This window comes from Saimiri boliviensis, chromosome 10 (assembly GCF_048565385.1).
Source record: "Saimiri boliviensis isolate mSaiBol1 chromosome 10, mSaiBol1.pri, whole genome shotgun sequence".
Lineage (NCBI taxonomy): Eukaryota > Metazoa > Chordata > Mammalia > Primates > Cebidae > Saimiri > Saimiri boliviensis.
In genome coordinates this window covers 15,694,592-15,719,548 of record NC_133458.1, presented here as the reverse complement: position 1 = coordinate 15,719,548, position 24,957 = coordinate 15,694,592, and the positions used below count along the sequence as shown (strand labels likewise).

The 24,957-nt window shown below is 40.0% G+C and overlaps 1 protein-coding gene across 2 annotated transcripts in view; it reads left to right on the top strand.

Annotated features, from left to right (window-relative positions):
- The window catches only part of MGAM (maltase-glucoamylase), a 221,792-nt gene that overhangs the window by 20,031 nt on the left and 176,804 nt on the right, over positions 1-24,957 (top strand). For both annotated transcript variants that reach the window (XM_074378986.1, XM_039473042.2), the window contains exons 4-13: positions 10,041-10,161; positions 12,216-12,325; positions 12,861-13,012; positions 13,550-13,721; positions 16,079-16,178; positions 18,049-18,161; positions 18,541-18,666; positions 21,357-21,488; positions 21,639-21,755; positions 24,666-24,779. In XM_074378986.1, coding sequence (XP_074235087.1) covers positions 10,041-10,161; positions 12,216-12,325; positions 12,861-13,012; positions 13,550-13,721; positions 16,079-16,178; positions 18,049-18,161; positions 18,541-18,666; positions 21,357-21,488; positions 21,639-21,755; positions 24,666-24,779 — 1,257 coding nt within the window. The remainder of the gene's footprint in view (positions 1-10,040; positions 10,162-12,215; positions 12,326-12,860; positions 13,013-13,549; positions 13,722-16,078; positions 16,179-18,048; positions 18,162-18,540; positions 18,667-21,356; positions 21,489-21,638; positions 21,756-24,665; positions 24,780-24,957) is intronic.

The window sequence follows — 24,957 nt, the reverse complement described above, 5'->3', positions numbered from 1 at the left end:
TCTGAAAGTAATGATTATTTGGCCCTATTGTTTTCAGTCTTGTACATTTTCCATCTTTTCTTGTCCTCTTGAATTGTTAGGACCTCCAATATATATTTAAATTATAAGCAGTCATAGTCATTCGTTACTTAGGGCTTTTTTTTTTTTCCTTCTGATTTTAAAGAGAATCCTTTTAATATGTTATTTAGTAAGATACTCGTTGTACGGTTTTGGTGGATATCCATTATCAAACTAAGGAATTTGTTTTTCATTCTATGTTGACTAAGAATTTTATTATAATAGCTGATTAATTCAAATCATTATATGGTATACTTTCTTTAATAAGTTTTTATTATGAATTACACAAATAGATTTGCTATTAAAGGATCTCCTTATTTCCGGAGAAAACACCACTTGTTCATTATTCGTTTAATGTGTTAATTATTTCTGTTGTTAATGCTTTCTGTGCTTTTTCTTATAGGCATTTGCATTTATGTTCGTGAATAAGACTGGGCTCTGGTTATCCTTTTTGTTTCATGTTTGCTTTTGACATAAAGTACTTTCTTTATTTCTCCTCTTCGCTCTCTTTTAAGTGTTAAGAAACATTGGGAATTGGAGGAGGAAAGGATTAGGGTAGAGCAGAGGTTGATTGACTCTTAAGCAGTGTCTTGAGGATCTGGCTTCTCTCTATCTCAGAATTTTATTCACTCTTCCTCTTCGTGTTGGTGAAAGAACCTGTATAGCCATTACATAAAAAGTGACATATCTCTCCATTTCTATGTAAATTATCCATCAATTACTGAGGGTGCTCTTAAAATATTCTGTTATGTACTATCTCCTTTAATTTTACCTTGTGATTCTTTAAACGTTTTTGGTATGTATTTTGAGTCTTTATTATTAGGTATACATCGTGTTCGAGCTGTAATATCTTGAAACTCTGATCATCATGTACTGACTCCATGTCTTTCTAATAATGAATTTTTACTTCAAGTCTATTTGCCTGATATATATATATATATATATATATATATATATATATATATATATATTTTTTTTTTTTTTTTGAGATGGAGTCTTACTCTCTTATTCTATCACCCAGCCTAGGGTGCAGTGGTTCACTACAACCTCCACCTCCCGGTTCAAGGGATTCTCCTGCCTCAGCCTGCCGAGTATCTGGGGCTATAGCCACAAGCCACCATGCCCGGTTAATTTTTGTATATTTAGTAGAGATGGGGTTTCACTATGTTAGCCAGGCTGGTCTCAAACTCTTGACCTCTAGTGATCCACCCACCTCCCAAAGTGCTGGGACTATAGGCATGAGCCATCGTGCCTGGCTGGCATTCTTTTTACATATTTGCTTTCCCCCTTTACTTTTAGTGCTTTTGTGAGCTTAAGTTGAGGATGTGGAAACTGTAAGCAACATTTAGTTGAATTTATTTCTTTAAATGTAATCTGACTATCTATGTCATTTAAATATTTAAGCCATGTGATAGTTGATGTGACACATTCTTTCTATGGTCTCATTTTGTGCCTGTTTATTCTGTTTATGTGCTAGTCCCCACCCCCACTCTTCCATAAACATGTCTTTTTTCTTAATTTTTTTGGGTTGAGGATTTCCACACTCCCCCCAACTCCCAACAATTTTCCTTCAGTACTGTTTTGGTAGTTACATGTTCTCTATTATTTTGACAGTTTATCTTAAATTTTTAGTTGTCATAGCCAACTTAAAGGGTCATTTTGTGTCCTGGGTCTAATTATTTTTGTGTGCCCTAATTCTATTCATACCATCATTTTCCATAGTATCTTTCTAAATCGGTTTTCCTAGGTTTTACATACTTTGTGTTCTCTTATTATATGGGTCGTGTTCCATGTCTCCTCTCACTTCTTGCAGTGGCTCGGCTCTACTGTAGCAGCTGGCATCTTTGACTTGGCCAACAATGACTGCTGTGTACATTCCTTGCTCTTTTGGCCACTCTGATCTTTGTCCTTTCCAGTTTAATGGAAAAATTATTAAACTCTTGTCTGTGTACAAAACCATTACACTTAACACCCTTTTCAACACTTTTTTCTTTTTATGCTGAGGTTTCATCTGAGTGCGTTTTGCAAAAACAAAGACAAAACTGTGGATTGAAGTTGCGTTCGCAGTGAAACCTGATCTACAACAGTATAAACCACATATGGACATCATTTTTTTATTCCTCATATTGGCTATTAGTGTAAAAAACAGCATTTGATTAAATTTCATTGTTCATATAAATAAGTAGTTTTTTTTCTTATCATTTGCAAGGCTGTATACCCCTGAAAATGTGCTTGGAGATGCTCAAACCAGAGTGTATATAAAAAAAAAACGATAATGAGAGAACTAAGTTTTGGTCTTATCTTCTCAATAGCTGAGTAACCTTTGGCAGGTCACTTTACCTTGGTGAAGCTTTACCACTCTGGGCCTCAGGTAATTAATCTGTAAAATAATCTGGCAGGAAGTATTAGTTATCTATTACTGTGTAATAAATTATTCAAAAATTTAATGACTTAACATGACAAGTATTTTTTAATACTTTAATACTTGACAGCTTCTTGACCTTGGCTTAGCTAGGTGTCTCTGATTTAGTGTCTCTTGGAAGGATGTAATCAAGGTGCCTGCCAGGACTGTGGGATGATCGTTTTCAAGCTCACTCATGCAATTGTTGTCAGGGTTCAGCTCTTCAAGTGTTGTTGGACTGAGAACCCCAGTTTCTTGCTGGCTACTAGCTGGAGACCTCCCTCTGTTCCTTGCCACATGAGCCCCTCCGCAGTATGACAACTCACCTCTCCTAGAGCGAGGACTCAAATAGAGAAAGTGAAAGAGAGCAAGCAAGACAGAAACCTCAATCTTTCTGTAATCTGATCTTGAAAGCAGCATTCCATTATTTTCTCTGGTTTCTATTACTTGCATGTCACTTGATTCAGCCCACACTCAAGAGGAGAGAGTTCTTTGTCCTTTTCTGTATTTAACCTGGTTGCTTCTCCCAAATTAGTTGGTGTGAGAAAGAAGTTATCTTCCTTTTGGTCTCCACTTGATTCAGTCATTAATTATGTTAGAAGGCACACACCTTTCTTAGGTAAGAGTTAGAATCTATTTGGGTGTCAAGGAAGACTACTTTCTGCCTCTGGAGGAGTTGAGAGACTGTATACATGTCATATATCTCACATATCTATAATCCACATACATGTAATGCATATATTTAAAAGTCAAAACAGCATTAGAAAGTTTCAGAATAAAGTTGATTGCAAAGTATTATTATTATTATTTTTTTAATTGCATTTTAGGTTTTGGGGTACATGTGATGAACATGCAAGATTGTTGCATAGGTACACATTTGGCAGTGTGGTTTGCTGCCTTCCGTCCCCTCACCTGTATCTGTCATTTCTCCCCATGCTATCTCTTCCCACCTCCCCACCCCCCCACCCCTCCCCCATTTCCCCCCAACGGACCCCAGTGTGTAGTGCTCCCCTCCCTGTGTCCATGTGTTCTCATTGTTCAACACCCACCTATGAGTGAGAATATACAGTGTTTGATTTTCTGTTCTTGTGTCAGTTTGCTGAGAATTATGGTTTCCAGGTTCATCCATGTCCCTACAAAGGACGTGAACTCATCCTTTTTGATGGCTGCGTAATATTCCATGGTGTATATGTACCACATTTTCCCTATCCAGTCTATCATCGTTGGGCATTTGGGTTGGTTCCAGGTCTTTGCTATTGTAAACAGTGCTGCAATGAACATTCGTGTGCACGTGTCCTTGTAGTAGAATGATTTATAATCCTTTGGATATATACCCAGTAATGGGATTGCTGGGTCAAATGGGATTTCTATTTTTAGGTCCTTGAGGAATCGCCACACTATCTTCCACAATGGTTGAATTAATTTACATTCCCATCAACAGTGTAAAAGTGTTCCTATTTCTCCACATCCTCTCCAGCATCTGTTGTTTCCCGATTTTTTAATGATCGCCATTCTAATTAGTGTGAGATGGTATCTCAATGTGGTTTTGATTTGCATTTCTCTGATGACCAGTGATGATGAGCATTTTTTCATATGTTTGTTGGCCTCCTGTATGTCTTCTTTTGTAAAGTATCTGTTCATATCCTTTGCCCATTTTTGAATAGGCTTGTTTGTTTTTTTCTTGTCGATCTGCTTTAGTTCTTTGTAAATTCTGGATATCAGCCCCTTGTCAGATGGGTAGGCTGCAAAAATTTTTTCCCATTCTGTTGGTTGCCGATTCACTCTACTGACTGTTTCTTTTGCCGTGCAGAAGCTGTGGAGTTTGATTAGGTCCCATTTGTCTATTTTGGCTTTTGTTGCCATTGCTTTTGGCGTTTTGGTCATGAAGTCCTTGCCTACACCTATGTCCTGAATGGTTTTGCCTAGATTTTCTTCTAAGGTTTTTATGGTATTAGGTCTGATGTTTAAGTCTTTAATCCATCTGGAGTTAATTTTGGTGTAAGGTGTCAGGAAGGGGTCCTGTTTCTGCTTTCTGCACATGGCTAGCCAGTTTTCCCAACACCATTTATTAAACAGGGAGTCCTTTCCCCATTGCTTGTTTTTGTCAGGTTTGTCGAAGATCAGATGGTTGTGGGTATGTTGTATTTCCTCTGGGGCCTCTGTTCTGTTCCATTGGTCTATATCTCTGTTTTGGTACCAGTACCATGCTGTTTTGATTACTGTAGCCTTGTAGTATAGTTTGAAGTCCGGTAGTGTGATGCCTCCTGCTTTGTTCTTTTTGCTTAGAATTGACTTGGCTATGTGGGCTCTCTTTTGGTTCCATATGAAGTTTAAGGTGTTTTTTTCCAGTTCTGTGAAGAAGGTCATTGGTAGCTTGATGGGAATAGCGTTGAATCTGTAAATTACTTTGGGCAGTATGGCCATTTTCACGATGTTGATTCTTCCTAACCATGAACATGGAATGTTTCTCCATCTGTTTGTGTCCTGTCTTATTTCGTTGAGCAATGGCTTGTAGTTCTCCTTGAAGAGGTCCTTTACGTTCCTCGTTAGTTGTATTCCTAGGTATTTTATTCTCTTCGTAGCAATTGTGAATGGCAGTTCGTTCTTGATTTGGCTCTCTTGAAGTCTATTACTGGTGTATAGGAATGCTTGTGATTTTTGCACGTTGATTTTGTATCTTGAGACTTTGCTGAAGTTGTTTATCAGTTTCAGGAGATTTTGGGCTGAGATGATGGGGTCTTCCAGATACACAATCATGTCATCTACAAATAGAGACAATTTGATTTCCTCCTTTCCAATTTGGATACCCTTTATTTCTTTTTCTTGCCTGATTGCTCTGGCTAGAACTTCCAGTACTATATTGAATAGGAGTGGTGAGAGAGGGCACCCTTGTCTAGTGCCAGATTTCAAAGGGAATGCTTCCAGTTTTTGCCCATTCAGTATGATATTGGCTGTTGGTTTGTCGTAAATAGCTTTTATTGTTTTGAGATACGTTCCATCAATACCTAGTTTATTGAGGGTTTTTAGCATAAAGGGTTGTTGAATTTTGTCAAAAGCCTTCTCTGCATCAATTGAGATAATCATGTGGTTTTTGTCTTTGGTTCTGTTTATGTGGTGAATTACGTTTATGGACTTGCGTATGTTGAACCAGCCTTGCATCCCCGGGATGAATCCTACTTGATCATGGTGGATGAGCTTTTTGATATGCTGTTGCAATCGGTTTGCCAGTATTTTATTGAAGATTTTTGCATCTATGTTCATCATGGATATTGGCCTGAAATTTTCTTTTCTTGTTGGGTCTCTGCCGGGTTTTGGTATCAGGATGATATTTGTCTCGTAAAATGATTTGGGAAGAATTCCCTCTTTTTGGATTGTCTGGAATAGTTTCAGAAGGAATGGTATCAGCTCTTGTTTGTATGTCTGGTAGAATTCAGCTGTGAACCCATCTGGACCTGGTCTTTTTTTGGGTGGTAGGCTCTTTATTGCTGCCTCGACTTCAGACCATGTTATTGGTCTATTCAGGGTTTTGGCTTCTTCCAGGTTTAGGCTTGGGAGGATGCAGGTGTCCAGGAATTTATCCATTTCTTCCAGGTTTACTAGTTTATGTGCATAGAGTTGTTTGTAATAATCTCTGATGATGGTTTGGATTTCTGTGGAATCTGTGGTGATATCCCCTTTATCGTTTTTTATTGCCTCAATTTGGTTATTCTCTCTTTTCTTTTTTATTAATCTGGCTAGTGGTCTGTCTATTTTGTTGATCTTTTCAAAAAACCAGCTCCTGGATTTATTGATTTTTTGAAGAGTTTTTTGTGTCTCTATTTCCTTCAGTTCTGCTCTGATCTTAGTTATTTCCTGTCTTCTGCTAGGTTTTGAGTTTTTTTGATCTTGCTCCTCTAGCTCTTTCAATTTTGATGATAGGGTGTCAATTTTAGATCTCTCCTTTCTTCTCATGTGGGCACTCATTGCTATATATTTTCCTCTAGAGACTGCTTTAAATGTGTCCCAGAGATTCTGGTATGTTGTGTCTTCGTTCTCATTGGTTTCGAAGAACATCTTTATTTCTGCCTTCATTTCATTGTTTATCCAGTCAACATTCAAGAGCAAGTTGTTCAGTTTCCATGAAGCTGTGCGGTTCTGAGTTAGTTTCTGCATTCTGAGTTCTAACTCGATTTCACTGTGGTCTGAGAGACTGTTTGTTATGATTTCTGTTCTTTTGCATTTGCTGAGGAGTGATTTATTGCCAATTATGTGGTCAATTTTAGAGTAGGTGTGATGTGGTGCTGAGAAGAATGTATATTCTGTGGATTTGGGGTGGAGAGTTCTGTAAATGTCTATTAGGTTTGCTTGTTCCAGGTCTGTATTCAGGTCCTGGATATCCTTGTTGATTTTCTGTCTGGATGATCTGTCTAATATTGACAGTGGGGTGTTAAAGTCTCCCACTATTATTGTGTGGGAGTCTAAGTCTCTTTGTAAGTCATTAAGAACTTGCCTTATGTATCTGGGTGCTCCTGTATTGGGTGCGTATATATTTAGGATCGTTAGCTCTTCTTGTTGCAGTGATACTTTTACCATTATGTAATGTCCTTCTTTGTCTCTTTTGATCTTTGTTGCTTTAAAGTCTATTTTAGCAGAGATGAGAATTGCAACTCCTGCCTTTTTTTGCTCTCCATTTGCTTGGTAGATCTTCCTCCATCCCTTTATTTTGAGCCTTTGTGTATCCTTGCATGTAAGATGGGTTTCCTGGATAAAGCACACTGATGGGTTTTGGCTTTTTATCCAATTTGCCAGTCTGTGTCTTTTGATTGGGGCATTTAGTCCATTGACCTTTAGGGATAGTATTGTTATGTGTGAATTTGATATTGTCATTTTGATGCTACCTGGCGTTTTGTTGGTTAGTTGATGCAGATTCTTGATTGTGTTGATGCTCTTTTACCATTTGGTGTGTTTTTGCAGTGGCTGGTACTGGTTGTTCCTTTATATGTGTAGAGCCTCTTTCAGGAGTTCTTGTAGAGCAGGTTTGGTGGTGATGAAATCTCTGAGTGCTTGCTTGTTCACAAAGGATTTTATTTTTCCTTCACTTATGAAGCTTAGTTTGGCTGGATAGGAGATTCTGGGTTGAAAGTTCTTTTCTTTAAGGATGTTGAATATTGGCCCCCAATCTCTTCTGGCTTGTAGGGTTTCTGCTGAGAGATCTGCTGTGAGTCTAATGGGCTTCCCTTTGTGGGTAACCCGACCTTTCTCTCTGGCTGCCCTTAACATTTTCTCTTTCATTTCAACCCTGGTGAATCTGACGATTATGTGCCTTGGGGTTGCTCTTCTTGAGGAATATCTTTGTGGTGTTCTCTGTATTTCCTGGATTTGAATATTGGTCTGCCTTGCTAGGTTGGGGAAGTTTTCCTGGATAATATCCTGAAGAGTATTTTCCAGCTTGGATTCATTCTCTTCATCATATTCAGGTACACCTATCAGACGTAGATTAGGTCTTTTCACATAGTCCCACATTTCTTGAAGATTTTGTTCATTCCTTTTTGTGCTTTTTTCTCTGTTCTTGCCTTCTCTTTTTATTTCATTGAGTTGATCTTCGACCTCTGATATCCTTTCTTCTGCTTGGTCAATTCGGCTGTTGAAGCTTGTGCATGCTTCACGAAGTTCTCGTGTTGCGTTTTTCAGCTCCATCAATTCACTTATACTCCTCTCTATGCTGTCCATTCTCGTCAGCAGTTCGTCCAATCTTTTTTCAAGGTTCCTATTTTCTCTGCGTTGGGTTAGAACATGTTCTTTTAGCTCATTGTAGTTTCTTACTACCCACCTTCTGAAGTCTGATTCTGTCATTTCATCACCCTCCTTCTCCATCCGGTCTGGTTCCCTTGCTGGTGAGGAGTTGTGATCCCTTTTAGGAGGAGAGGTGTTCTGGTTTCGGGAGTTTTCATCCTTTTTGCGCTGGTTTCTTCCCATTTTTGTGGGTTTATCCACCTGTCGTCTGTCTCTATCCCAGGGAGTTGGAGCTTTATGAGTTTCCGTTGCACTACTGCCTTTTTTGATTTTTCTTTCAGGTCTGACCTGCCCAGCTAGCAGCACGCCTAGCCACTGCCTGCCCGCAGGGGCTTTGCTGAGCTGCTGTGGGCTCCGCCCAGCTGCCCTGAGCTCTTCCCTGTAGTCCTTTTTATATTTGCGTAGTTAGAACTGTCTTGGCAACGGTGGCCCCACCTCTGTTATGGCGGATTCTCTCTGTTGTGGCAGGTTGCCTCGGCAACAGCGGCCTGCCTCCGTAGCGGTGGAGAGTCTCAGTAATGGCGGAAGCCCCTCCCCCACGGAGCCGGACCGTCCCGCTTCAGCTGTGCTTGGTTTGAAGGGCTCAACCCAGAGGGTTTCCAATTACTGTTTTTGTTTTCGTTGTTGTTGGGGGTGGAGGGGTGGGACCAACTGAGCCTGATCACCTGGCTCCCTGACTCAGAGTCTTTTCTTTTAAGTTGAACGACCCCGCGTTCCAGTCGCTTGTTGAAAAGGCGCCGGGATCTCCCGTGCTGCGACTCACGGAGTCGGCTCCAACTGCGGCGCTGGCTCCTGGCGGATTTTTTGCCTAGGAATCTCTGGCCTGACTCGCTATTTCAGATGAATGGGCAACTCTGCTGTCTCAGGGCTCTGCTCGCCAGCTGAGAGGGCTCCCAGACCAGTGGCTTTTGTACAGAGAACCGCAGCAACAGGGCATTGTCACAGCAGCCGCGCCGGCGGAATCAGCCCCGCTGGGGCCAAAACAGCCGCACCGGCTGGGACTGCGACGCTGGCGACCCCTCTGCCTGGGTATCTCCTGGTCTGTGGGCAATAAGAGTTCGTCTGGAAATGCGGAGTCCACTCACCCTCTGCACTTTCACTGGGAGCTGAAGTCCTGAGCTGTTCTTAGGCGGCCATCTTCCCCTATTTTTATTTTATTTATTTATTTTTTGAATTGTACTTTAGGTTCTGGGGTACATGTGCAGATCATGCAGGATTGTTGCATAGGTACATACGTGGCAAGGTGGCTTGCTGCCTTCCTCCCCCCATCACCTATATCTGGTTTTTCTCCCCATGTTATCCCTTCCCACCCTCCCCACCTGCCGCTGTTCCTCCCCTAGTCCTCCCCAACTGACTGCAGTGTGCAATGCTCCCCTCCGTGTCCACATGTTCTAATTGTTCAACACCTACCTATGAGTGATCCCATGTGGTTTTTGATTTTCTGTTCCTGTGTCAGTTTACTGAGAATGATGGTCAAAGCCAGTATGAATAAAGTTCCATTTGTAATTGTGGATTACTGGTGATATAACTATATTATTGTTTAGACTATTTAAATATAAGGTTTTTTGTGATAAAAGATATAGAATGCATTTTGCTTCCCATACTGTTACATAGGAAGGACACTGGCCAGAAAATTGGTTGTGGGGAGAAGCTCTGCCATGGGTTGGTACATGGCACAACTTCTCTAAATACCAGTTTCCTTACTTGTAAAATGAGGTTATTGATACCACAGTCTCAAATTAGATGTTTTGTGCTTTATAAATGATAGTGTTCTACAACTAAATGGACTTTCTTTAACCTCTTGTTTCAGGCCACATGTGATCAACGTGGCTGCTGCTGGAGTCTCCAGGGAGCAGGAAGTATTCCCTCGTGTTACTATTCCGAGAATCATGGCTACCACATGGAGGGTGACCTTGTAAACACAAATGCAGGTAAGCCAGAGTCTGCCGTGATGCAGGAGGTCCAGACCCTCTGGAGACTGGCTTTGTATCCCCCAGAGGAGAGCTGGGGCAGCCTGCAGAGTTCTGCTCTGTGGGGCCACATAACCACGTATGACAGAAGGTGGGCTCTGCTCTTAATCAAGGACTAGAACCTATGTGGGCACCAAGGAAAAATTACTTTCTGTCTTGGGAGTTGAGAGACCATGTTTTCTTTCCAGCTTCCCCTTTATGAATCTTCATGATTGTGCAATAATCATTAATCACTTTGATTTTCAAATTTGTCCCTTTTAAAGTGGGGAATTTGAAATCAGTAACCTCTCAGACTACTTCCAACTCTAATTTTATGTTATTTTTATGAAATGGAAATATTTCAATTTTATAAACATGTTATGAAAGTTATTATTCAATATAAGCGTTCATGGAATAAATGGCCCCTCTTCTTCCTCCTACTCTAAAACGCAGAGCATAGGCTGGGCATGGTGGCTCATGCCTATAATCCCAGCACTTTGGGAGGCCGGGGAGGGCAAGGTGAGTGGATCACCTGAGGTTAAGAGTTTGAGACCAGCCTGGCCAACATGGTGAAACCTGGTCTCTACTAAAATTACAAAAATTAGCCGGGTGTGGTGACATGCGCCTGTAGTTGCAACTACTTGGGAGGCTAATGAAGGAGAATAGCTTGAACCCGGGAGGCAGAGGTTGCAGTGGACTGAGATTGCACCACTGCACTCCAGCCTGGGTGACAGGGTAAGACTCTGTCTCAAAAAAAAAAAAAAAAAAAAAAGCAAAGCATAATGATGACCATTCTGGAGGATTGCAGAAGGTGACACTTTAGGGAGGCTCTCAGTATAAAGGAAGAGTCATGTTCCCCTTTCAGATGCTCTTGGCCTGTTCAGATGCAGATGGACTGTTGTAATAAGGTCTCAACTCTCACTTCGTTTACCATTTAATTAGGGAGATGGCATCAATGGATATAATCACCTGTAATGTGATATGAAAATAACTGGGAAGGAATTATGTGTATGTATGTCAGGTCTGAGAATGTAAAGGATGTTTGATTAACACTGAATGACTGATGGGCTGGTGGAATGAGTGTTAGGCTTATTAGAGGAGGTTTTCAATCAGATTTCGTAGAAGAGAGACAGATTTTTATATAATGTAATGATGACATCTAGCTCCAGAATCTGCCATAAATAGTATGTGCATATCATAGGATATGTATCTGTCTCTTCCTTTCTTTTGAGAAATAAAGGTGTTTTTTTTTTTTTCATCAATCACTTTGACATGTATCCTATTTTTTTTTATTGCATTTTAGGTTTTGGGGTACATGTGAAAAACATGCATGATTGTTGCATAGGTACACACATGGCAGTGTGGTTTGCTGCCTTCCGTCCCCTCACCTGTATCTGTCATTTCTCCCCATGCTATCTCTTCCCACCTCCCCACCTCCCCACCCCTCCCCCATTTCCCCCCAACGGACCCCAGTGTGTAGTGCTCCCCTCCCTGTGTCCATGTGTTCTCATTGTTCAACACCCGCCTATGAGTGAGAATATGCAGTGTTTGATTTTCTGCTCTTGTGTCAGTTTGCTGAGAATGATGGTTTCCAGGTTCATCCATGTCCCTACAAAGGATGTGAACTCATCGTTTTTGATGGCTGCGTATTATTCCATGGTGTATATGTACCACGTTTTCCCTATCCAGTCTATCATCGTTGGGCATTTGGGTTGGTTCCAGGTCTTTGCTATTGTAAACAGTGCTGCAATGAACATTCGTGTGCATGTGTCCTTATAGTAGAATGATTTATAATCCTTTGGATATATACCCAGTAATGGGATTGCTGGGTTAAATGGGATTTCTATTTTTAGGTCCTTGAGGAATCACCACACTGTCTTCCACAATGGTTGAATTAATTTACATTCCCACCAACAGTGTAAAAGTGTTCCTGGCAGGGGAGATACCATGATCATGTATCCTGTTTTTTATGTAGCTATTATTTGAGAATTTGCAGAGTCAACTATGAAAACCCTTTTCTTTTCCTCCTGTATTAGGATTCACAGCCCGGTTGAAAAATCTGCCTTCTTCACCCCTGTTCGGAAGCAGTGTTGACAATGTTCTTCTCACAGCAGAATATCAGACATCGAACCGTTTCCACTTTAAGGTTGTAATTTGTTTACATTTCTTTGAAAATTTTTTTTTATCATTATACTTTAAGTTCTGGGGTACATGTGCTGAGAGGCTTTTGTTCCCTACCCGATGACTGCAGTTACTACAAAATAGAAAATATTGCTACTGAAGGTATTTTTCTCTACTGTCATTATTAATTAGCACCTGCACGTTAAAGACATACACAGAATAGCCTTCTTTTAGTGTGATGACTTCCCCAATACGTACTACAGCTTACTAGTGAATTTGGCTTTCATTTATTTACTCTAGATAACATGTGGAATGTGGTAGGAAGATAAAATAGGGAAGTATCACAGCTGTCAATCCATCTCTGCAGATGTGCTGTGCATATTTCTACCTAAAGACTAATTTATGCCCAAAGGTGAACCATTTGCATTTGGTAACTTATTAAGTACCTCTACCTTAGACATGAAGTCAGTTTGATCAGTGCCTGATTTCAGTACTGTAAGTATGGATATTGGGAAGCTCCGACAAATTTTTATCTTGGCTTTCCTTCTATCTCTGTACAGTTGACTGACCAAACTAAAAGCAGGTATGAAGTGCCCCATGAACACGTGCAGCCCTTCAGTGGAAATGCTGCTGCTGCTTTGACCTACCAAGTTGAAATCTCCAGAGAGCCGTTTAGCATCAAAGTGACCAGAAGAAGCAACAATCGTGTTTTGTAAGTTTTGGAAACCTATCTAAGCATCAGAGTAGGAAGGTTACAGAAAAGGGAGGTCTGTAAGCCTGAGGAAGGGGGTGTTTCAACAATATTCCTGAAGGTTGTGAGTCCACTATTAGTGACCAGACCCTTTACCTCCTGAAGTGTATATATATATATTTCTGGCTTTCTTCCTCTTTCTTCTGTTGGCGTAATCATTGCTTCTCTTTAGTTTTTCCTTTCCTCCCCTCCATCTGTAATACATAACCACCTGTCCACCAGTAAATATTTACTGAACATCTCCCATTATAAGTATAGTGTTTTGGTCATGTGGTAGAGTGTCTGGTTAGGTAGATGAATGTAAGAAATTTGCACATGGTCCCTTTCTTCAAGGAGTCCTGATCTCTTGTTGTCCACAGAAAAATGTCACAGGAAGGCAAATGGGACTGAATAAATGGGGGCTGTTGAGGCATTGAGATACAAAGAATGCTTTTCTAAGCAGTTATGCTCTCTCCACCCTGCTTGCTCACCCATTCTTGTGTTCTCCACCTGGTCTAGGTTTGACTCGAGCATTGGGCCCCTCCTGTTTGCCGACCAGTTCTTGCAGCTCTCGTCCCGACTGCCTAGTGCTAACGTGTATGGCCTGGGAGAGCATGTGCACCAGCAGTACCGGCATGATTTGAATTGGAAGACCTGGCCCATATTTAACAGGGACACAACTCCCAACGGTGTAAGCTTTCAGATGGGTCCCTTTCCACTGAATATCATAGTCTCATTCTTGAAGGTCACCTCTAGTATTACAGTGTGGTGTTTAAGAGTAAGAGTTTAGAGTGAGACTACCTGGCTTTGAATTCTAGTCTTGCTACTTACCAGTTACATGGTTCTGGGTGTTACTTATCTCTCTGTCTTCAGTTTCTTATCTATAAAATGGAAGTAATATCTCACTAGGGTTCTGGTGAGGATTAAATAAACTGATACATGTAAAGTATCTAGAAGAATGTCTGCTGCAAAGAAAGTGCTCAATAAATGCCAACTAATTCATATTTTCCTAACTAGATATGGAGAAGGTATTATTAATATGTGTACTCTGAACAACAGTTGATTGTGATCTCCATACTTTTAGGTTCACCTTTAATCACTGACTCAGCAGGTTTATTATCAAAATAGGATAAAGTCCCAGCCCAAACAGTCATTCTGTTTGTAAAGAATGATTGTGGTAGTGAAAGAATAGACAGAGTTTTGTTGGCATTATTGTTTTATTGTATTTCCGCTGTTGTTTATTTTGACTGCTAAACCTTGAAGCAACATTGTTTTTTAGACTTAGCAATACTCCATGTTCAGGGCCTTTCTCTTTCATTTCTTCTTCTTCTTCATTTTTTTTTTTTTTGAAATGGGGTCTCACTGTCACTCAGGCTGAAGTACAGTGGTGCAATCACCACTCATTTTAGCCTCAACCTTCCTGGGCTCAGGTGATCCTCCCACCTCAGTGTCTGGAATAGCTGAGACTAAAGGTATGTACCACCATGCCTGGATAATTTTTGTGTGTGTGTGTGTGTGTGTGTTTTTTTTTTTTTTTTTTTTTTTTTTTTTTTTTTTTGGTAGAGACTGGGTTTCACCATGTTGTTCAGGCTGGTCTTGAACTCCTGGGCTCAAGTGATCCTCCTGCCTTGGTCTCCCATAAATGCTGGGATTACAAGTGTGAGCCACTGTACCAGCTTGGCTTTCTTGACTAAGCAGAATTAATGGCTGGATGAAAGGAAATTACAGCAATAATTTATTAGTCAACTATTTATATATATACATACATATATGTATATATCTATATTTCTATTTCACTATAGAGTCCAGAAAATATAATAATTTCTTGTTAGAGAAAACCAAGGCCCAGAGAAGTCAAATTAATAGCTCATGGTAAAATAGTTTGTAAGAACAGAGGAAGAATCGAATCCCTACTCTGTCTAATTTAAAGCCCAGGCTTTCTATACATACACCTATCTATCAGACAAGCAGAAAAGCTGTTGAGTCAGAGCAGCTTACCTAGGAACACTTGGTGATGATTGTTTCATTAGGGAGCCTCAGATCCTTGCTACTCAAAGAGTGTATGTAGCAGGGCAACCACCATGTGAGAGGTGGCCCTTCAGTCCCTTCTTTTATCTATTGAATTAAAATCTGAATTTAGAGCTGGATGCAGTGGCTCACGCCTGTAATCCCAGCACTTTGGGAGGCTGAGGTGGGTGGGTGGATCATTTGAGGTCAGGAGTTCAAGACCAGCTTGGCCAACATGGGGAAACCCCATCTCTACTAAAAATACAAAAATTAGCTGGGCTGTAGTGGCATGTGCCGGTAATCCCAGCTAATCGGGAGGCTGCACTAGGAGAATCACTTGAGCCTGGTAGGTGGAGGTTTTGATGAGCCAAGGTTGCATCACTGCATTCCAGTCTGGGCGACCAAAAAAAAAAAAAAACAACACATTTAACTAAAATGCCCATGTAATTTGTGTATATACCAAATTTTGAGAAATACTTTTTCAGAACAATGGTTTTCAAAAGTGACTTCTTGTTGGAATTATCTGTAGAAATTAAAAAATGATAGCGATGTCTGCTTCTGTCTCCAAGGATGCTGTTTTAATTGGTTTGGGTTGCAGTCTAGGTTGAGAACTCCTGTTCTGGAGTCTCAAAGACAAGCCTGGACTAGAGCTCCATCTAGTTGCCTGATTGATGTTAAGGCATATTGATGGAGCTTTTGCTGATGAGGTTAAGTCAGATTAAGACAGGCCTCTTTGAGAGGGGAGCTCTTTTAAATTACAATATTAAAATTTCTATCCTCCTACCTTCTGAAAAAATTACAGTCTTCAGATTCCTTCTAGATGAATGATCATAACAGGCTCATTCTTTAAGAAAACACGAGTTCACTTGGTTAACATCAACTAGATATAGATCCCACCTTTTAAAAATGTATTGTGCCTTTATGTCCATGAATTTCCTGTCAGTTACTTGCATAATTAAGACTGATTTCCTAAACCAACCCTGCAGTGTGGTTCTGAGACCTCTTGGTTGTAAATTTTGGTTTTTAATTATCTTTCTACAGAATGGAACTAATTTGTATGGTGCGCAGACATTCTTCCTGTGCCTTGAAGACGCTAGTGGATTGTCCTTTGGGGTGTTTCTGATGAACAGCAATGCCATGGGTAAAGGAATATTCATGAAAAAAAAAAAAACAAGCACAAGAGTGATTTTCAGTCCCTTTCTTATGGCACTATGATAAAAGGAATGGATCCCTTTAAGAGTGACTGAGCCATAGTGTAGGGAGGGCCTTATATGTTCTTTAATTGTGCCATCCCTACTTCATTACCTGTTGATCCATGGTGGTAGCCATGAGTAGGGGATTTTTCTCCTAGCTTATGATTTTCCTGAATCTGGTGGCTTCTGTTGGAATATTTTCTATTATAAAGTTGAGGGAGCTAATCCTTCTCTATAATCTACTCTGAAATAGTTTCCACCAATGTGTTCTTCTCCAGCTTTAGCCTTTTACTCAGTAGATCCCAGTAGCAATGAGTTGCCACAGGGAAAGAGAAGATGGATCAGAATCTCCTAGGACTGATGGTGGGAGCAGGGTATTGATCCATACCTCTTCTCAATTGAGAGTCATCTATTCAATCAGTACGCCTCAAAGTGTGGTCCATGAATGGGTCACAGACTATTTCAGGTCTATAGTAAGATAAGTATTGAAATGGTGAGTAAGCAGTGCTGTAGCCTCCACATGCACACATGAACCTTTTTCTAGTAATTCATTTTCGTGTTATTTTATGAAAATATCAGCTTACAGTGAAATGGGAATTAAAAAAACGAAAAAAAAGATCTGATTCTCCACCACAGAGATTTGAGAAGCACACCAAATGATCTAAGATGATTCTAGGACATCTAAGAGATGAATCTAAGATGATTTTAATAGAATCTTAGACGGTCCTAAAGTACTTAAAATACCAAATAACCTAAGAATAGAGTGAGATAATATAATACACGGACTGTATAGTTTTAGGTAGGTGAAAGTAAGATGAGTCACACTTAAAGGGAAAGACCACAAGATCCTAGATACTGTGTGGAGTTTTGAATTTATGATAGAATCTCTGACTTTTTTTTAGTTTGGCTCTTGTTTGATGTGACATTCAGTGAGGATAGTTACCTCCATGTCTAGTTGAATTATATTCTCACAATAATGATGGGGTATGTGGTGGGACATGTTCTGTGGTTGGGAAAGTCAGAGAGGAAAAACTTTTCTTCTAACCTCTTAGAGTTAATTCTAGGGAGCCTGCAAATTAAACTGGCAAGAAGATAGATTAGCAATAGAAAAGGCAGAATTTATTCACACATGCAGTGCACATACACACAGGAGTTCTCTTTTATGTTATATGTGATGAGTAACTCAAAGTGGAGATTAGAACTTAGGGCTTCTACACCATCTTAATTAATAGGTAAAAGGGAAGGAGAGAAAGACACTTACTAGAGAACAAGTGACTTTTTGGAAAGATAAATGGGCCCTTAGGAGAATAGGTGGGAGAACATTATTGTCTTATGACACCGTCTGTCTGGAAATGGTGCTTGTTGTCTCAGAGAAGATTAGAGGTACTCCTTGGAGTGGATTTGTGACAATTGCATTTTATTGAGTTCTTTTAGGAGGCTCTGCTTTTAAGCACATCAGGGATTTCAGTAACTTAAATGCCTTCAGCCCGAAATAATTTTTTAATGTCACAGTGGCTTATTCTGGACCCTCTCATAAACCTGGCTGCTTTTTCCCCAGAGCCTGGAGCCTGGCACAAGGCACTAAGACACTCCAGTCACCTTATTAAAAACTGTCACAGAAAAAATGCCTTGGCTGCCAGGCGCCGTGAGGGTGAACTTGGATGGTCAGGATTTGTCCCTCAGTATTCAAAATGTGAGGCAGTAGCATCACTTTGTTAATGTTCACATGGCTAGTGATCCTGTGTTATTTTAAAACTTGGTAGTTACTATTCAAGAATCAATTCTGATTTTTATTTTCTTCATTTTTAATTTTTCAAGAGGTTGTCCTTCAGCCCGCGCCAGCCATCACTTACCGCACCACTGGGGGCATTCTCGACTTCTATGTGTTCCTGGGAAACACTCCAGAGCAAGTTGTTCAAGAATATCTAGAGGTAAACTTAGAATGTCATGAAAATGACTGAGGAAATCCTAAACAGCAAATATTTTTAAAAAGTAAATTTCATATGCAAGTGTGACTCCCAAAAATCTGCTTTTACAAATTTGAGATATTAAAAAACAGATTTCATATATGCAATGGAAACTTGCTGTATAGCATTTTTATGTTATAAAAAGGCGAGAGAATATAAAGATTCCCCAAATGGCCCTACCCTCACAGATTTATGAAGGGGCTGGAAAAACAGACTAACATTCTAACATTAATGAATCAGCGCACTGGGAAATGGAGTATGTTTGGTGCATTGAAACCAATGCTTCGAAAAATTTTTATTAAAAACAGAATTTGCTAATTTTTATGTCACATATTTCTTTCAGCTCATTGGGCGGCCAGCCCTTCCCTCCTACTGGGCACTTGGATTTCACCTCAGTCGTTACGAATATGGAACCTTAGACCACATGAGAGAAGTCGTGGAGAGAAATCGCGCAGCACAACTCCCTTATGTAAGAAAGGCTTCCAACAATTCTCCAAAAGTAAAGAAATTCCCTTGAAGAAAAAGAACAACTGTGTGTATTTTCTCTCCCTGAGTTTAATGATCTATTTGGTAATGAAAGGATTTTTAGATACTCAGAATACTAGACATTTGTTTTGTTGGACCAATCATTTTTTTCAAGGTACCAGTTCTTTATAGTATGAAATAGACTGGGAGACCACAGTTATGTGTGGGAAGGCAATCTGTTTTTGTCTCTATTTTTCTTATTGTGTATTTATCAGTAAACATTTTTGTGCTTACTGTATTGACTACATTTAACAGGTGTTTTTATTTGAGTTTTCAAGGCATTTGTCTCTTTAGCTTGAATTGTATCATTTTAATCCTCCTCGGTAGGGATTTTCTTGCCTTACACATGTTTTTGGTTTGTTTTGACTCAAAAATGTCATGGCAGGGATTGACCATAAAAGTCGTATCATATTTTTAGGAATTCCTTTAAGATTCTGGCATAAGATTTTGTGTCTAATTCTTAAGTCTTAGGTTTAGTGTCAGGTAATGAACGAAGCAAATCTCCAGTCTCCCTACCCATGTATTAACAGATGTTTTGAAGAGAAATTGAGGAAGTGGAATAGTTCTAGACCCTATGAATTTAGTTCGGAATAATCATATTACTGGAACAACCATGAGCCATCCAGGTTAGCATCATTTTTTTTGCACAGATAGTAAACTGAGGCTGTCAGGGGAAATAACATGACCAAGACCATATAGATAGTTGATGACAGAACTAATACTGCATGACTACATGGATGTGAAAAATAATACAACAAGTTTTAGGTCCATGTGTTCTGACATTTGTATTTCATTACTACTGAATTGGCAATAAGCAGAATTTGCCTTTCTCTGTAGAGTTGTCATTTTGCAAGTGAAGCAGAGCTTCAGTAGACATTTTGTAATTTGGTGGAAACATAGTACATAAATATGAAGTGTAAAAGAAAGTACTTAATGGAATTGAGATTCAAAAGGCCTAGGAACACTGAGGAGATGGGGAAAACAGAAAGTCAGAGTACATGAAGGCGTTTGGGTGGATGAATTCAATCTCAGGTTGGCTGCAGAAAGTCAGGGTAGATAAAGACGTTTGGGTGCATGAATCCACTCTCAGGTTGACTGTAGATCCCACTACTCATTCTCCAGCACGACATGGCTTTGCACATGTAGGGGTTGGTTGGTAGAGGGATAACAGAAAAAGTGGTAAAAGCAAGATGGAGTGAAAGGATAATCAACACAGCTACCATAATAATGAGCACCACAATGTGGTGAACCCTCGTGGCAGGCAGTGTGCTAGATGCCTTGTTTAGTTATCTCAGTGACTCCGTTTTACTCTTAGAACTCCATTTAAGATTAGAAATCCTAGCCGGGCGTGGTAGTTCAAGCCTGTAATCTGTGCACTTTGGGAGGCTGAGGTGGGCAGATCACAAACTTAGGAGTTCAAGACCAGCCTGGCCAGAATGGGAAAACCCTGTCTTTACAAAAAATACAAAAAATTAGCTGGGCATAGTGACACATGCCTGCAGTCCCAGCTATGTGGGAGGCTGAGGCAGGAGAATTGCTTGAACCAGGCAGATGGAGGTTGCAGTGAACTGAGATCGCACCACTGCACTCCAACCTGGGTGACAGAATGAGACTCTGTCCAGGAAAAAAAAAAAAAAAAAAGATTAGAAATCCCATTTAATTTTAGAAAACCAGAGGGACTAGTTTTCAAGCCCAAATCTCTAGCAACATAGTGGCCATCTCTTTTTTTAATGTCATTTTCCCTTTCATATAGCTAGACATTTCCTTTTTAAGTGATCCAGATAATGAAAGAATTGAACGATTAATGGTGCTTAGTGGCATGAGATGTGAAAGGGAGTATTATGACAGGGAATTGAACACTATTAACAGAGTTCAGTATACATGTCAAAATCTGCTTCATTTAAGTGAATAAAAGGATATAGTATGGATATATAATAAAATATTTTTGTACTTTGAATGGCTAAATTTCATTTTATCTATTATATTGGGTATTACTGAGAATGAAGTTTAACACGAGATGCAAAAGGAAAAGCTCAGTAGTCTCTAGAATAATCCTTTTCTCTCTAATACCGTATTCCCTTTGAGAAGACACCTAGGTTGTAGAGAAGGTACATTTTATCCTGGGCTTCACTATGTTTGTGCAGGTAACATTAGGATGGCATTAACAACAAAGATGTGAGGTAGAAGCGAAGTAACCAAATAAAACATGGGGTAGTAAAATGTGGGAGATGTGGGAGACAGACAGTCTCTTCCCTTCTTTATCTTGTGAATAGGGTGAAATTTAGGTAATTTCTTAGGTGGATATGTCTGATTGTCTTAGGGATCTGTCATAATTAGTGTTGTTTTTTAGATTGGTAGATTGGTTTTTAATGCCAGAGTGTCAGGCAAGGACTGGATGATTGATGCAGTTAACCTGCTGGCAGGGATGCAGCCAAGCCTTAGGGAACCAACCGGTCATGTGTTTTTGAAATCACCATTGGAAAAGAAGTGCTCAGATGCCAGGAACTGACTCAGGACTCTGTTTAGAGCTCAGCACAGACTTGCTGTGTATCCTGAATAATAACAATGAAAATTTGATTCATTTTACCATGGAAATTCCTAGGTGCTGATTGTGGACTTTCTGTATTCTTTCAGGATGTTCAGCATGCTGATATTGATTATATGGATGAGAGAAGGGACTTCACTTATGATCCAGTGGATTTTAAAGGTTTCCCTGAGTTTGTCAAGGAGTTACACAATAATGGACAGAAGCTGGTCATCATTGTGGTATGTACTGCGCTCTTTCCCCGAAATTAGGTATTTGCTCCTCTGTATCACACACCCGTCACCTCTGCTTTCTTCCCCAGTTCCCAGTCTCCTTTCAGTGCCTCCAGCTTCTAGCTAATTTCTCCATCATATTTTTTTTTCTCTTTTTAGGATCCAGCCATCTCTAACAACTCTTCCTCAAGTAAACCCTATGGCCCATATGACAGGGGTTCAGATATGAAGATATGGGTGAATGGTTCAGATGGAGTCACTCCACTTATTGGGGAGGTAACTTAATGTGGAGGCTAGGGGCTGGTAGAGGGGCTGCGTAGGGGTGTGTGAATGTGTGTGTGTGTGTGTGTGTGTGTGTGTGTGTGCATGTCATTGTTTTGTTGTACATTTTCAGTGTATTTATATATGTTGGGGATAAATTCTCCTCTGCCTTTTCATGCCCAAGTGCATACTAGCCATCGGGCTTTTTGATTCTCTTCATAGCCAAGTCCCTTTAAACAACAGCTCACACACTGAGTGTCCACTTCCTCACCTCCCACACACTCTGCAGCCGACTGTGGTCTCCTTTCTTTCCCCATCACTTCTCTGACACTGCTCTGGCAAAAGGCACCTGTTACTTTCTCACTGGTAAGTGCAGCGGAACTGTTTCATGCCTCTTCTTACTCAATTTTCCTGCAGTATTTGACAAATGTGCCCACTTCTTTCTCAAATGTTTGTTTATCTTTTTTTTTTTTTTTATTTCAGGAAGGGATTATCTGCTTGTTCACTTCTAAGACCTCTGATGACCTTTCAAAGTATAGTGTCTGAGGGAAATTGGATAGGAAAGAGAGAAAAGTAAATGATGTTAGGATCTACAGCTTATAATGGACTCGCTGAAATTTACACAGTTCTCTTCCCTCATTTCCTATTCCCAGAATTAAGAACAAAGAAAGTGATAGAGAGTTGAAGATGAGTAAGTTAGACAATTCCTTTGAAGAGGAAAAATTAATAAAAATAAAACTAATGCAGGAAAGAGAAGCATGTGCTTAAAAAAGAAAAAATAAATTTTGTTTATAAAAGAAAAAATAGCAAAATTCCCTGAGTCCTTCCCCTACCCATGGGATTGTATCCTGCATTGCAAGTTTTATAAGTTTAAAAATTCTTGTATTCTTGTTCTCTGTTGCTGATACCATAAGTTTCTGTAGCACAGTGAAGGTCATAAGAAATGCTCAAGGAGGCAGGACTGCAGCCTTCTGGGCACTGTAGCAGAAGGCAATAGATAAAGCCAGTGCTAGAATTCTTGACCTCTACAGATAGTGAACATCTGGATTGCATAGAAACAGTCATATGTCAGCCTATGTTAGGTGCTTATCATTGCTTAATCAATTGCCTTTGCTCTACACCTGCAAACTTGTTCTGTGCCACTGTGTACTTCATGTATAAAAATTCAAGCTTTTGCTTTTGACGTTTTGGTCATGAAGTCCTTGCCTACGCCTATGTCCTGAATGGTTTTGCCTAGATTTTCTTCTAGGGTTTTTATGGTGTTAGGTCTGATGTTTAAGTCTTTAATCCATCTGGAGTTAATTTTGGTGTAAGGTGTCAGAAAGGGGTCCAGTTTCTGCTTTCTGCACGTGGCTAGCCAGTTTTCCCAACACCATTTACTAAACAGGGAATCCTTTCCCCATTGCTTGTTTTTGTCAGGTTTGTTGAAGATCGGATGGTTGTAGATATGTTGTATTTCCTCTGAGGCTTCTGTTCTGTTCCATTGGTCTATTATCTCTGTTTTGGTACCAGTACCATGCTGTTTTGATTACTGTAGCCTTGTAGTATAGTTTGAAGTCCGGTAGTGTGATACCTCCTGCTTTGTTCTTTTTGCTTAGAATTGACTTAGCTATGTGGGCTCTCTTTTGGTTCCATATGAAGTTTAAGGTGTTTTTTTCCAGTTCTGTGAAGAAGGTCATTGGTAGCTTGATGGGAATAGCGTTGAATTTGTAAATTACTTTGGGTAGTATGGCCATTTTCAAGATGTTGATTCTTCCTAACCATGAACATGGAATGTTTCTCCATCTGTTTGTGTCCTGTCTTATTTCGTTGAGCAGTGGCTTGTAGTTCTCCTTGAAGAGGTCCTTTACGTTCCTCGTTAGTTGTATTCCTAGGTATTTTATTGTCTTTGTAGCAATTGTGAATGGCAGTTCGTTCTGGATTTGGCTCTCTTTAAGTCTGTTACTGGTGTATAGGAATGCTTGTGATTTTTGCACATTGATTTTGTATGCTGAGACTTTGCTGAAGTTGTTTATCAGTTTCAGGAGATTTTGGGCTGAGACGATGGGGTCTTCTAGATATACAATCATGTCATCTGCAAATAGAGACAGTTTGATTTCCTCCTTTCCAATTTGGATACCCTTTATTTCTTTTTCTTGCCTGATTGCTCTGGCTAGAACTTCCAGTACTATATTGAATAGGAGTGGTGAGAGAGGGCACCCTTGTCTAGTGCCAGAGTTCGTGTCCTTTGTAGGGACATGGATGAACCTGGAAACCATCATTCTCAGCAAACTGACACAAGAACAGAAAATCAAAACACTGCATATTCTCACTCATAGGCGGGTGTTGAACAATGAGAACACATGGACACAGGGAAGGGAGCACTACACACTGGGGTCCGTTTGGGGGAATTGGGGGAGGGATGGGGGGGTGGGGAGATGGGAAGAGATAGCATGGGGAGAAATGACAGATACAGGTGAGGGGAAGGAAGGCAGCAAACCACACTGCCATGTGTGTACCTATGCAACAATCTTGCATGTCCTTCACATGTACCCCAAAACCTAAAATGCAATTAAAAAAAAAAGTCAAGACCTGCTTTTGTTAAGGGCTCAACCATTTTGTTCCCAGTCAGGGAACCAGCTGGGCCAGTGCACACCTAAAATAAACTCCTTCTGTAACCTCAATGGTCTCTCCAGTCTCTGAAATCCTGCAACACCTTTAACCACGAATTTATTCATTAAGGACTTAAACGTCTTTTAAAGTGCATTTTTCTTCAAGTGACCCTGACATTTAAGTATTCTGAGCACTACACCTTCCTAACTAAATAGGATGTAAACACAACACCTTGGTTGCTGTGATCATATTGGGAATGTTTTGCAAAGTACTTTACTTTATTCTATATTTGTTTAATTTACTCTTAATCATGTTTTTCTTTTTCTCCTGAAGGTCTGGCCTGGACACACTGTGTTTCCTGATTATACCAATCCCAACTGTGCTGTTTGGTGGGCAAAGGAATTTGAGCTTTTTCACAATCAAGTAGAGTTTGATGGAATCTGGATTGTGAGTTGTTTACACTTGGATTATTAGGTGACAAATATTCAGATTGTGTACATCTCTATCTGTATCTTTGAGTCACGGAGAGGAGGAGGACAAGAAAGGAAGTATGGCGATAACATTTTCAATATTCACTGTCTTATTATTCCAATAATCTTACTAAAACACATAGCTTAGAATAAAA